General features: G+C 40.0%; 2 protein-coding genes and 2 long non-coding RNA genes across 4 annotated transcripts; 2 read left to right on the plus strand and 2 right to left on the minus strand.

Annotated features, from left to right (window-relative positions):
• The first annotated feature begins 2 nt into the window (after positions 1-2).
• On the plus strand, positions 3-1,541 carry LOC145454525 (uncharacterized). The gene is made up of 2 exons (XR_013920152.1): positions 3-175; positions 1,105-1,541. It is a non-coding gene; the product is annotated as an uncharacterized LOC145454525 (long non-coding RNA).
• On the minus strand, positions 926-3,194 carry LOC145454524 (uncharacterized). The gene is made up of 2 exons (XR_013920151.1): positions 2,238-3,194; positions 926-1,071 (listed from the first exon to the last, which is right to left on the minus strand). It is a non-coding gene; the product is annotated as an uncharacterized LOC145454524 (long non-coding RNA).
• A 799-nt stretch (positions 3,195-3,993) lies between these two features.
• On the minus strand, positions 3,994-7,364 carry LOC145454522 (uncharacterized). The gene is made up of 8 exons (XM_080332510.1): positions 6,891-7,364; positions 6,646-6,797; positions 6,360-6,535; positions 5,471-5,596; positions 5,296-5,405; positions 5,129-5,233; positions 4,967-5,068; positions 3,994-4,910 (listed from the first exon to the last, which is right to left on the minus strand). The coding sequence occupies exons 1-8, from the start codon at positions 7,017-7,019 to the stop codon at positions 4,335-4,337; spliced, it is 1,476 nt and encodes a 491-aa protein (XP_080188636.1). The 5' UTR covers positions 7,020-7,364; the 3' UTR covers positions 3,994-4,334.
• Positions 7,365-8,775: 1,411 nt separating this feature from the next.
• Positions 8,776-11,678, plus strand: LOC145454038 (pre-mRNA-splicing factor SPF27-like). The gene is made up of 2 exons (XM_080332017.1): positions 8,776-8,870; positions 9,866-11,678. Exons 1-2 carry the CDS (start codon positions 8,826-8,828, stop codon positions 10,490-10,492), a joined length of 672 nt encoding a protein of 223 aa, XP_080188143.1. The 5' UTR covers positions 8,776-8,825; the 3' UTR covers positions 10,493-11,678.
• Positions 11,679-12,350: the final 672 nt, after the last annotated feature.

A 12,350-nucleotide genomic window follows, 5' to 3' on the forward strand; every position in this document is an offset into this window, starting at 1 on the left:
CTTCAATTCAATAGACACTTACGTGACCTTTGACACGAACCAATCAGGTTGCAGCAGGATGTAAACAAAGAACAAGCCCGGGCAAGCTTACTATGAGCTCTTATGGAAAAGGGTTGAAAAATATAGGTTTTTAGCAAAATTACATTGAATTGGGAATAGCTGGCTTTGGTGAATGGTAATAACGTAGAGCTAGTATGTATTTGCAGTGTTATAACCTACAATAAGCACGAATGGTGGCAAGCACGCATCAGCATGGTATGTCCAAATGAATGAATTTCTGACAACTTTTCGGATGAAGCAACTATTGCTGTATTATCCTTGGTCGTATACTATAGGATTGTCGTACCGAATAGCATGTATTAGAGGAATCTTGAGTCAGGATATGTGTGGTATCCATTATGTGGGCTTGGCGTTATATGCGTTCTATTTATGGAATCGACATTCGTGTATAGTACAGTCTAAAGTCTGTATCATTATCTAGCAAATTACTGTTACACTGGACACCTGTATGCATATTCAATGATCATATTAATATGATATATGTTAGGCAACATGATCCGTTCCCAGCTGAAATCTAGCTCGTGTGTTGAATCAGGATAAATGCCGGATAAACACTGTGCTAATAGCCTGTGTAATATGGAGATGGCTACCCAGACCGTTCCTAGTGTGCGCTTTTACCTTTCCCAGAGCCAATAACATGCATGGAAGAATGTAAAATCTGGATAAAGGCATGTGGACTTCCTTGTAGTCATCTGAATTCTCATTTTATTAATAAAATGACATATCTATTATTGTACCAAAAATTGAATCGTGACATAATCTAGATGAAACAATTCTGTGTTTCAAAATGAGTCCAATCTGAAATGCGGTCACACTTGATGCTACAATCGACTTGGTGTGTGTCTAGTTTTATTCCACTCCAGTCTTGTTGCTTGAAGGTGTGTAATGTATTGAAATTGTTGAGAGCAATATATATTCAATAATGAGATGAATGGTTGAAATTGGTAGCGGTGATACGTTGCATGAGTCGGACGAGTACGCCTTGATAGGTGCCTGCACAGCAGTATTGCTCTGTAAAATAAACATATTATATATTTTGTGCAGGCTTGATGGATTTCTTTTATGAAGCTGCAGAAAGAGGAAGTCGATGGATAAAACACAGGAAAATCAAATTTCTGGAAGAAGTATAGAAGCACAAAACAGGAAACTCGTCCAGGAAAATTACAAATTGACAGACAATTATTGCCAGTGAAGTTCAGTTCTCAGAGGAGCATCATAATGTCAAAAGATGCGGAGAAGCTGAAATTTTATGCTAGACTACATTAAATTCTTTCTGAATTGTCCGACTTATCCTACTGACGTCAAATTTATGGTATTGCTGTAAGCATACTATTAAACAATTGGTTCAGCCACATGTAACTGCTTCATTAAATCGCGATTTGGCCATGTAGATATGTGGTTCGTAAAAATGCACCATTTGCATTCATTCATGATTTCTCAAATCTAGAATGATTATTGACTGTCAATAAATCGCATACAACTTTGAAAGGATTGATGGATTGTGGTACACTTACTTTTATGCAGGAACTGTTCACAGGGAGCATTTCAGATCGAAATATTAGTTAAATATGTGGATTCGACAAGAAATGCAAGAAAATGATGGAGTTCAGCTATGGTGAGCCAGGCAATGCTATCATGGCAGAAAAGGGATTCACCATTGAGTCTGAAATCAAGAAATTGAATCTAGATTTAAATATTCCTGCACATGATTTACACAACGTCAAATGCCTGAGCAAGACTGTTCCACAACAAGAAAGATGGCGAGAGAACGTATTCATATTGAACAGCTGATCGGAAGAATCAAGGAGTATAAAATTTTGTTCGGTGTCATACTATGCAGCATTGTGTATCACAACTAACCAAATACGGACTAATTGCATACTCTAATTCAAGATTGAAAATTAAAAATGAATGACGCAACATATTCGGCAATTGTGCAAATTCAGTTCCATTGTGAATATCGCAATGCCTAATAGCATGCTACGGATCGTATTTGCGCGGTGCCAAGGTCAGTCTGTGCCAACAGTGCATGTCTAGATATTCCAGTGGTGTGCATTGAAGCTTATTTAGATGCCCAATTTGTTGAATGAACAATTCTCCAGAAGAAAATGTTCTAGGATTATTTGTGTTTGGTGGAATGTTATAAAACTGAAGACACCAGATACACCAAAATCTACCTTGAGGCAGGAGTTGATCGGTTGCGAGTACGGTGGAGAGATTGCTTGTCAATCACAATGGAGCTCACTGATGCTGATGCAAATCACAATGTAGTCCTTTTAGCTTCAGGTGCTGAATTGTCTTAATCAATGCATATGCATGAGAGCATATATCAGAACCTAATATGAAAATAAATCATGGTTAAAATATCTATTGCAGGAGTCTCTGAAAAAATGTCTTTTTCCTTACTTACCCTGTCTTACAAGTGCAAGACGAATCAATAATGGATTTTCCGAGAACGTGTATTTCCATTGAGTGTGTTATCTCACTTTTCCGCAAGTTGCGATAACATTGGCTGTTCACTAGAATATTGCTTCCAAAAAGAGTGGATTGTCTCCTCAATCTTTATCCCTAAATCGTGTGCGTAGCGCTCCATGAAATACTTCGAAGCTTTCTCCGCGGTGTTAGAAGAAGATGCTGTTCCACTCAAATCCATAAATTCGATAGAATCTCCATAGCTTTCAAGTTTCATAATAAATACACAAAAATTGTGATGTGTGGAAGCAGCTATATTTCATAGTATATATATTTCTGAACATGAGATATGCTTGAAAATTTTGCTCGAGACCTGGAGCCTATGAAATCGTCAAAATATGCATTACCACAATCCTATAGTATAGTATACAACAATCGTCGCTTAATCCGAAAAGTTGTCAAAAACCCGTGTATTTGGACACAGCACGCTGGTGCGTACTTGCCACCATTCATGTTCATCCTAGATTAAAAGCTGCAACTACATACTAGCTCTACGCTATTACTATTCATTAGGGCCAGTCAACCCCAATTCAACGTAATCTTGCTTAAAACCTTCATTTTTCAACCTTTTTCCATAAGAACTCACAGTAAGCTTGCCCGGGCTTGTTCTTTGTTTACATCCTGCTGCAACCTGATTGGTTCGTGTCAAAGGTCACGTAAGTGTCTATTTAGTCAATATTTAAGCGGAAGCTGATACGGAGCGGCGAAGCATGGCGGAAATGTGTACAGAACGCCGAAATGTCAACTGCAGTCAGTAGTCTCCATAGGTCAACCATGCAAGTCCAAGGTGAAAATTGGGACATCTGAATAGTACACGACAATAGGAATCTGATTAAGCGGAGCACAGAAACATTGCATTCCAGTAATCTCTAGTTTGTCAAGCCAGATTCTTTCTCACAGGTCTTCTAGTCGACTGACTCCCACTACCTCTCCCATTACTTCGAAACTATTATCCAATAGGGAGGCCAATAATCGCCCGATAAATTTTCATCTGATCAAGACACGCACAATGCCCTAATTTGCGACTGTATTGCAGCAAAAACTAGTCCGACTCATCTGCGAAATGGGTTACCATATTTTGGATACGGGAAAGGAAGACACTTTTTCAAACTTGGAATACCGATGGAAAATAGTTTAAAAAAATGATACATTTTTTCCACCTCGTAGTCGGATGACTAGAAAAAAGGTCATCTTTTCACTCGGCTTCCGAAATACCCGTCGGAGGGTCACTTCGGTGCTAATTTGCGGTATCTCAGTCGGATTTTGCTATGAATTTGACAAAATTCCTCAAAAAGGGAACAAAACCTTAAAAAAGGAGGACAAATCCTCGTAAAGGAGGACGTATGGTAACACTAAATAACGATCACAGGTCTGTCAAATCTTTCTCAGCAGAGTAGCCTACTAGTCAAGAACCAAACGGATTTTCAAGACTACCTAAGACCCAAAGAATAAACATATCTATTATGAGACAATTTGCAGCTGTATTGAATGAGAAACTAGTCCAGAATTGGAACTGCCACTGCATTAAGCAAATAATGATCAAAAAAATTTCAGACAATTGTAGACGTAGCGTAGAAAATCAGTCAAGAACCAGCTCTCTTCATATTTCAAGCCTACACAGCCATGAAGGCAGATGATGACTTTCCACACTGCGAACGTAGATACATATCACACAATGCTGTCGAATCTGCATGCTAGAGTTGGGCGAACTCAAGAGTCACGCTGCATGTCATGTTGGTCGTACATCTCGAGAGTTGCCCCGATAAACAGGCGTATTTCTGCAAAACACGAACGACCTACACTCATGACCACGGGTTGCCACTCTGTTGCTCTCTTCTGCCTGATATACGGACGGGTGCGACACCGGTGGCCGATGTCTGCGCTGGGGGGTAGAAATTAGGCGGTGTGGGCGGAAACCCTTTCTGAGGCTGTTCATATCGATTTGGCACGGGCGGGTATCCAGGCATGAACACCGGTGGTACAGGTGGCGTGTAAGGTGAAGGAAAAGTTGGAGCGGGTGGGGGTGGGTTTGCAAAGGTGGGAGGTACAGGAGCAGTAGGCGTTTGTGGTGTCTGTGGAACCGCAGCATATCCCGGACCACCTGAAAAGGCAGAGTAAGAGTGGCTGTACTGGTGGGCAATGTCCCCGGCCGCCATGAATGACTGATACTGGTATCCTGCGTGAGAGCTTGTGGCGGCCGTTGTCGTGGCAGCAATCATTTGTGCAGATGAAGTCCCGGCCGGATTATGAGTCTCGATTGCACCACTATCCGCAGTTTCCACCGTATCCATAGCGACAACTTCGGTGTTGGTAGAATCTTGTCGCGACACGTCAGAGGTACTACCAATTGTAGATATAGATTGTTGAGGGTGCCGTTTCTAGATACATACATCATGCATAGTTGAATGGAACAAAATTGAAATTGAGCATTTACTTGAGCATTTTGAGATTGTGGATTCGAAGACTTTGTCACAGAACTACCTCTCGTTTTAGAATCGCTTTTGCCAGATTTAGAATCCTGCCGAAGCGTCTTGGCCTGCATCGGAGAACACATATGAATATAATTCGTTCTTACATGCTACCAAGTATCAGGCACCTGCGGCTCTAAAGACTTCTCCGCATCGCCAGGTGTTTTGGGTCTTTCACGCTTTGCCTTTGATGAGCTGGATTTTGGCTTCTGGTGAGAGTACAAATCGAGAACCTGAACCAAACATATGTGATCAATACGCGATATCATTTTACTTGTAAAGATCGAAGAATCACCTGATGGCAGATATCTTCAAGTAAGTCCATGCTTATGTCATCAATGAACTGCTCCCACCAACGGCCTCTGTTGTATGCCCAATTTTGGGGTTCAAACTTGCACAGGCGACCTTTATATAAATATAATATCCTTGCAAACCTTATTTTCATAACACCGTAGAAATTGGATTCATACCAGCAAGATACATGACCGCAACAGCAACAATTTGAGGCTCCCATTGCAAGCACAGTGTGGTACAAAAGCTGTCATTGATAAACGTCCAAGCCATTTGCACCAGATTTTCAACCTTGGCTTTGTCAGCTGTTAATAAGAAATCGGTGTTCGCCGTTCATTGTGAATAGGCACCGAAATTTGCACGCTCTTAATGTATCTCATTGTTGTTACATATCAACTTTAGGCTGCATCGTTGTAGCCTACTACCATAACGCAGACCCGACATACTGCAATGGAAAATTTGGGTCGCTCAATGCTTAAATGCTTGCAGCTTCATAAGTCATTTCGAGTCACTGCAAATTTTGACTCAAGACATTTCAAATTTTGTCAAATTGAGTAGCCGGTGAAGTAACGCATTCTTTCAAACAGAGTCAAGTCCCGTAATATCAGATTTTATGATTCGATTTCAAAAGATTTGAGTCATGGGTTATTTAATACTTAGTTTCTGAGAATTTGCTCACGTAAATGGAATCAAGTGAATATAGGATTGGTATTGATGATGTGGGCACTTCACAGTGTGGCCGAGCGGTTCAAATGACTTGGAAATTGACTCGAGCCCTAAGTCATTTCATTCTTTCATATGTGAATTCCGAGTCAAGTCATTTCAAGGCAGTGAATCGAGTCAATTCATTCAAAAATCGTGATGAGCCATCAAAACATTGCTAATTCAATCTTTTCACAAGGAACTCGACATTTGCATGCAATGGTCTTTGAGGTACAAAAGTAGTTAATTCCAAAACTACATGTGCTGGATTCAAGAAGTGGTGATAGGTCTAATACAAGAAAACTCACGATATCTGAATATACAACTGCGCAATTATGTCATATAATCAATGAAAAACAAACATACCCTTCAACGCTTTTGCATACTGCAACAGGTACTTGTATGGATGCTCTACTTGCAAGTCGAATTTTATCGTCTGCAGGAGAATTTTTTCGAAGGTCATAACCTCTTCCCTAGGGTCCTCGCCAAATTGAACAAAATGTGCATCAGTGAGAAGACTTCGAGCAACCTTCACCAAATCCCTGAAAATGGCAATGTAGTATATAATATATATTATCTAGTCACAGTGAGGATAATGACACTTTAAAGAGTTCTCTGGCAACCTGCATATTTCCAGTTTCTGTATACTTGCCTGCATTTTTTGGGTGTTTCTTCTACTTTACCGGCAAGGAATAAGCAGCAGGTCGAGGTGATGTAACGAGGAAATTTTTTGAATGAATGAAACACGTAAAATCGATGGAAGAAGACAACAGCCGTTGCAAGTGTATCATGACTCAGTCCAAGCTTCAAGATAAAAAAACAATCTTAGAATTTAAATACCGAGCATACCACAGTGAATAAGGCGATATAAATGTGATTAGATTACAGCATAGATACCTTTGATCCCATGTCAAATATAAATCTTGTTGCCTCGCGACGGTAACGAGCCTCAGTTTCGAAAGGAACACCATCCTGGATAGATGGGGTTTTCCTCAAGTCGCTTTTGTCAAAATACCAACACGGCATTATGATCCAGATTCCACACGAATGACTAACTTTAATCTGGTACTTTGAGCCTTGGTAGATTTGACGATACAAGTGACAATAAGAAGAATCTATCCACTGCGAACACAAAAGTAGCAATAGCTCGTCAGTTCGAAAACAATTTCAATGGCAGAGCTGACATCAACGGAGTTAGCGGTAGTGTGTATACGTATAGTGCATAATACTTATACCCCCTACTGGAATATCGGTACGTTTTGCCTAATATAACAGGTGAGCAGCGATGATTGTCCAAATCAAAGTAATTTAATAAAAAATAAATAAATAATGAAGAATTGTGTGAGCTGTGACCCGCCTGATTGGAATCGCTGGCCTTTTTGCCTGATATATCAGGTGTGCAGAGATGATTTTTCAAATTAAAGTAATTTAATAAAAAATAATTAAAAATAAAACATATTGTGAGCACAGGACACTGGTTCCATACTATAGCTTATCCCCAGTGGTGGCCCTACGAACGGGGGGGCCCTGGGCGAGACTTACTGGGGGGGCCCTATAAGTATCTATCCGTAACTTCTGGGGGGATCCGCCTCCCAGACCCCCCTACCGCATCGGTTATTATTGTCTATCTTTCACCAACGCAAAGGTTTGCCCAGGTGCTGGATTCAGCCATGTCTATTTTGCATGTGTGCAAGGATAGACTACATCAAAACTAATTAATTCTACCGCATGCAGAGACGTGATGAATATCGGGATACGGGACTTTTCTAACAAATGCAGTGATTTAATGATGATTGACACATCTGTACAGAATCATATTCTTGCTTGGTGCACGGATTTCCATGTTTATTCGTCATTCTCATTGAAAAAAGCGCAAAATCCAAATAGGGGGGGGCCTTCGACCAGGGGGGGGGGGCCCGGGCGACCGCCCACCTCGCCCACCCCAAAAGCCACCACTGCTTATCCCCCTATGGAATCTCGGTTCATATCTTGAATAAATCCCGCGTGATGAGAACTTTTCTGCATAGAATAATTAAGTAATCAGAACAGAAAGTTATGCGTGACCAGCGTGACGTTGCCACCATTCACCAAATCCACTCTGGCTTATCCCGCAGTCGACTTGCACAATATATTAAACACACACAGTCAAGATATGATGCTCTACTTGAATAATACATGTGTGTCAATCGGACACCACCAGATACAGTCTAGACATGATACTCGAGCATATACCTACTGATTAGTGATTACTATCTTCCGCGGGTTATACTACCGGCAACCAGATACCCACTCCGCAGCCGCAGTCCGCACCACATAGGCACATACTCTCTACCAGATAGCCAAGGCAGTGATGCAGAACAGACTAAAGGTAGAAATGACAATCCCGGACGAGCATTTCAGTTCAGTTTTCATCATTTCAAGGGCTGAGATACGATGAAAAGAGAAATGGCTTCTGACATCATCGATCCCTGCTTATGTATCACGAATTAACGTTTACATTAGATAGTCCATGCCTTCGTGTTTATTAATCTGGAACGCTTAGTTTTCGGACCAGTAGATTTTATTTATATTATTTCGAAAATCATTCATTACTTTGTAATGGTACAATTATATTCTGCCGTCTGAACTTACGCCTTTTTCACACTGTAGGTAATAGATTAATAGATCACGACCTAAACGGCTGTTTCCAATATAGACTGTCTGTGCGCTCGCGTAACAACTGACAACGTGACAAGTAGCAACTTCTGGCTTCCTGATTTCGTGTTTTAGCTATTCCTCAATTATCGAAAGTAGCGCTTTAGTAAATAGAGCACGACTCTTGTAACGTTATGAATGGGGCGGCTACTGCTGAAGCTTACGCGTTGTGGTCACTTCTTTGTAAGCAGATTTATCAGATTTAGTCACTAGTGGGTAGTTTCGATATTGCAAGTATTTCCTCAATACCAACCACGTTTGGTATGGTAAATTCGAACCACTTATACTGATATGACATGTCCTGTCGCCTGTCCATGTCATACTCGGCCGAGTTCGCTGAAAAGGCGTGTAACCTGCGACTGCTACGAGTCCTTACGACACCATTTAACAGCAGTGACTATAGATAACATGTGAGCAGTGACCATGACATGACGTAGATAACAAATATAATCTATGAAATACCATGTCTAAGTTCGTTTTTTGGTTTGATTGTTTGTTACCTATGGCGGAATCATTGGTCACCTTTTTCAAGATCGAGATTTTCCTCGTTTGGCCATGATTTTGTGGCGTTATGACAGTATCACTTGAACCGCGTGACAACTATTTCAAGCACTGTGGCAATCGTGTATGAAACTGCATTGTAATTTTTAAAGTAATAGCTTGTGAACTGAGCACAAATTCTAATAAAACCAGCCATAATGGATATAGCTACATGATTCCGAAAACTTGAATCATAATCTGATCAGAGCACTGAAAGTTCATAAAACGGCCCTCAAATCGGTATTGTGGAATCTCGGTATGTTTTGTGCAATTTATCAGGGGAGAAGCAATGATTCTCTGAGTTGAATGTTGAAGAAAGTACGGCACTCCAGAATTGTGTGAGCATGGTACACAGATTCCATGTGATTAGCAACGTGATTGCCATCCCATTTCCGGAATTACTGTTTTTCAGAACTTTGTTTTATGATCTCATTCAATAAATATTGGCTGTGTTGGGTGTTTTATTTAGGACATGTGGCATAAATTAGCTGATTTTAGAACCCGTTGAATTATTTTCTGCTCGTAATTCATCATTGTGAGATATTACGAGAAACTGAATTATGAACTATAGTCTGCTATACCTCTTCCTTGATGCTGTAATTTTCAGAACCGTTTTGACATTGATGCTATTTTTTCAGACAATGGCGAATGAGGTAACTGTTGATGCACTTCCGTATTACGATAAAGGTTATGATGATCCCGGAGTTCGAGAAGCTGCCCAAGCCATGGTGGAGGAAGAAACTAGACGATATCGACCCACTAAGAATTATTTGGAATACTTGAAGACTCCAAATTATCATATCTACGAAACAGAGGTCATGAAAAATGAATTTGAACGGCTTGCCGCCAGACAACCAATGGAATTGTTAAGTATGAAGAGATATGAACTTCCAACACCCCCCAGCGGTCAGAAAAATGATGTCACAGCTTGGGAAGAGTGCGTCAAAAACTCAATGGCTCAACTTGAGCATCAAGCCGTGAGAATAGAAAATTTGGAGCTGATGCTTGAGTATGGCCCTAATGCGTGGAAAGTATATAACGAGAATCTTGTTGATATGTTACAAAATATTCAAAAGAAGCTGCAAAATGTAAAGAAGGAAATACAAGAGGTAAACTGGAAGAGAAAAAATGAGCAAATATCAGCTGGTGAGAAGATGCATCAGCTCGAGGCCGATTGGGTAAATCTTGTAAGCAAAAACTACGAGATCGAAGAAGCTATTCTCAAAGTACAAGCTGAAATCTATGAGAAATCGGTGGCAAAGTGAATGAACTGAGAGCGTCGTAACAACACCAATTGTGGCCTGTCAGGAATACAGAGCGGTATCAAATTTGTTGAAACTCCATGGAATTTCTGATGTAGAATAATCTTGTTGGTTTGAGTAATTTATGCATTACATTTGGATGAATGTCCAATCGTCCAATCACAAGAATTCGTCTGGTTAAAGCTAACTTTGCCAGGTGCCCTGAAATAGTTTTACATATTATATGGATTTCAATCATAGCGTTTAGTGCTTGTTCTTCATTGTTCGTATGATTATATGATCCAGAAACAGAGCACTGGGCAGGCATCGTTGTTACTTCCCTGCATGCATTTACCAAATGATGTCAATCCGGAGGCAAACAAGAGCGTGTCATGCATTTAAAGAACTTGCAGCAATTTAGCAACCGTTACAATTGAACCTAGTTTGATTGATGAACACTAGGGGCGTTCAAAAATGACTTTTTTCTCAAATTGCAATGGCTACTGGATAAAATTGTTAGGATACCTAATTTAAGCCTACACACCAAATTTGGTTCAATTCCAGCGAGTAGCCACGCTGCTACTAGAGAATAAAGTTTATTTATTATATAACAATGAATTGAAAAAATTTCAAAATTTTCTATTCACCCCATGAAAGTGTTAGGTTGTCTCCAGAAACGATGTTCACGAAATTTGGTTCAACTCTACATAGTGGAAGCAGAGTTGTTGCCGTCGAAAAATTTGGATTATCAATAAAATAGTGTTTACGGTGGCCAACACTTTAATTATCTATTATAGGTGTGCCCACCGTAAATACTATTTTTTTCAAATCCAAATTTTCCGACGGCAATAACTCCGCTTTCACTGGTTGGAATTGAGCCAAATTGGGTGATCATCGTTTCTATAGAAAACCTAACACTTTCATGGGGTGAACAGAAATTTTTTGTTTTGTTATTTTTACATAATAAATAGAAACTTTCTTCCCCTGTAGCAATGCGGCTACTGGCTGGAATTGAACCAAATTTGGTGTGCAGGCTTTATCTAGTAGTCAGTACAATTTAAGAAAAAAAGTCATTTTTGAATACCCCTAGTGAACACTCCACAAGTACAGCTAGAATTGCATGATGCATGATCTTGCTCTCCAATAAGTTGGTCAAACCTTCTGTCCTTTTTGATAAAGAAATAAAATGTGGTTATTGGTTATTTGTAAAGGTGATTATCGATTGATGAGTGATTTTGCCGGAGGGTTGAGAAATCGCTATGAAGATGCTTCTTCGCCCGAGATTCTGTATCCAGTCGGTAAGAGGTGATTCGTAGGTAGCAGATCCAGCCTGGGTGGTCAGTAACGAAGTACTTCTACTTTTTCGAAGTGTCCAAGTAGTTTTCTGGTACTTGAGTAAATCAAATTTATGCAATTTCTACTTCGTAATATTTTGTGATCTACTTAATTACTTTTCGCAAATTTTCAGTTTGTCAAGTAGAACTAGTTTATTCCTCCAATCAGAAAGATAGCCAACATTTAATTTTCATAAAAGTTCAGCGAACCCCAGAATTATCGTGCGCACATTAGATATGGACTGACAGATATGTTTTCACGAAAGTATCAGTGAGTATAATTTAGGTACCGGATTGCTTGGTTCCTCTCACACCGCATTGTCGCCCACATCAAATATTTCATTACAGTAAATATGGCCCACCATAACGTTTGAAACTCCGTTCCGCAATCTAGCAACTAGGATACCTATCATATCGTAATCTAGCAGCCCATTACGTGTCTTGCTAATCTGGAATATCCAGCTTTTTTTAACGTTACACCTGTTTTAGCAGATCAACTTTGAAACTTTATGGACAAAAGACATGAAATATATTTTCCGCTTTTTAGA

This window comes from Botryllus schlosseri, chromosome 13, assembly GCF_051294905.1.
Source record: "Botryllus schlosseri isolate E-star chromosome 13, Bs_hap1, whole genome shotgun sequence".
Classification (NCBI taxonomy): Eukaryota; Metazoa; Chordata; class Ascidiacea; order Stolidobranchia; family Styelidae; genus Botryllus; species Botryllus schlosseri.

Coding starts and splice junctions, on each gene's coding strand:
- LOC145454038 (XM_080332017.1), top strand. CDS start 8,826: ATGGGGCGGCTACTGCTGAAGCTTACGCGTTGTGGTCACTTCTTT. Junction 8,871..9,865: donor CGCGTTGTGGTCACTTCTTT/GTAAGCAGATTT, acceptor CTATTTTTTCAG/ACAATGGCGAATGAGGTAAC.
- LOC145454522 (XM_080332510.1), bottom strand. CDS start 7,019: ATGCCGTGTTGGTATTTTGACAAAAGCGACTTGAGGAAAACCCCATCT. Junction 6,798..6,890: donor TATTTGACATGGGATCAAAG/GTATCTATGCTG, acceptor TTTATCTTGAAG/CTTGGACTGAGTCATGATAC. Junction 4,911..4,966: donor CACAATCTCAAAATGCTCAA/GTAAATGCTCAA, acceptor GTATGTATCTAG/AAACGGCACCCTCAACAATC.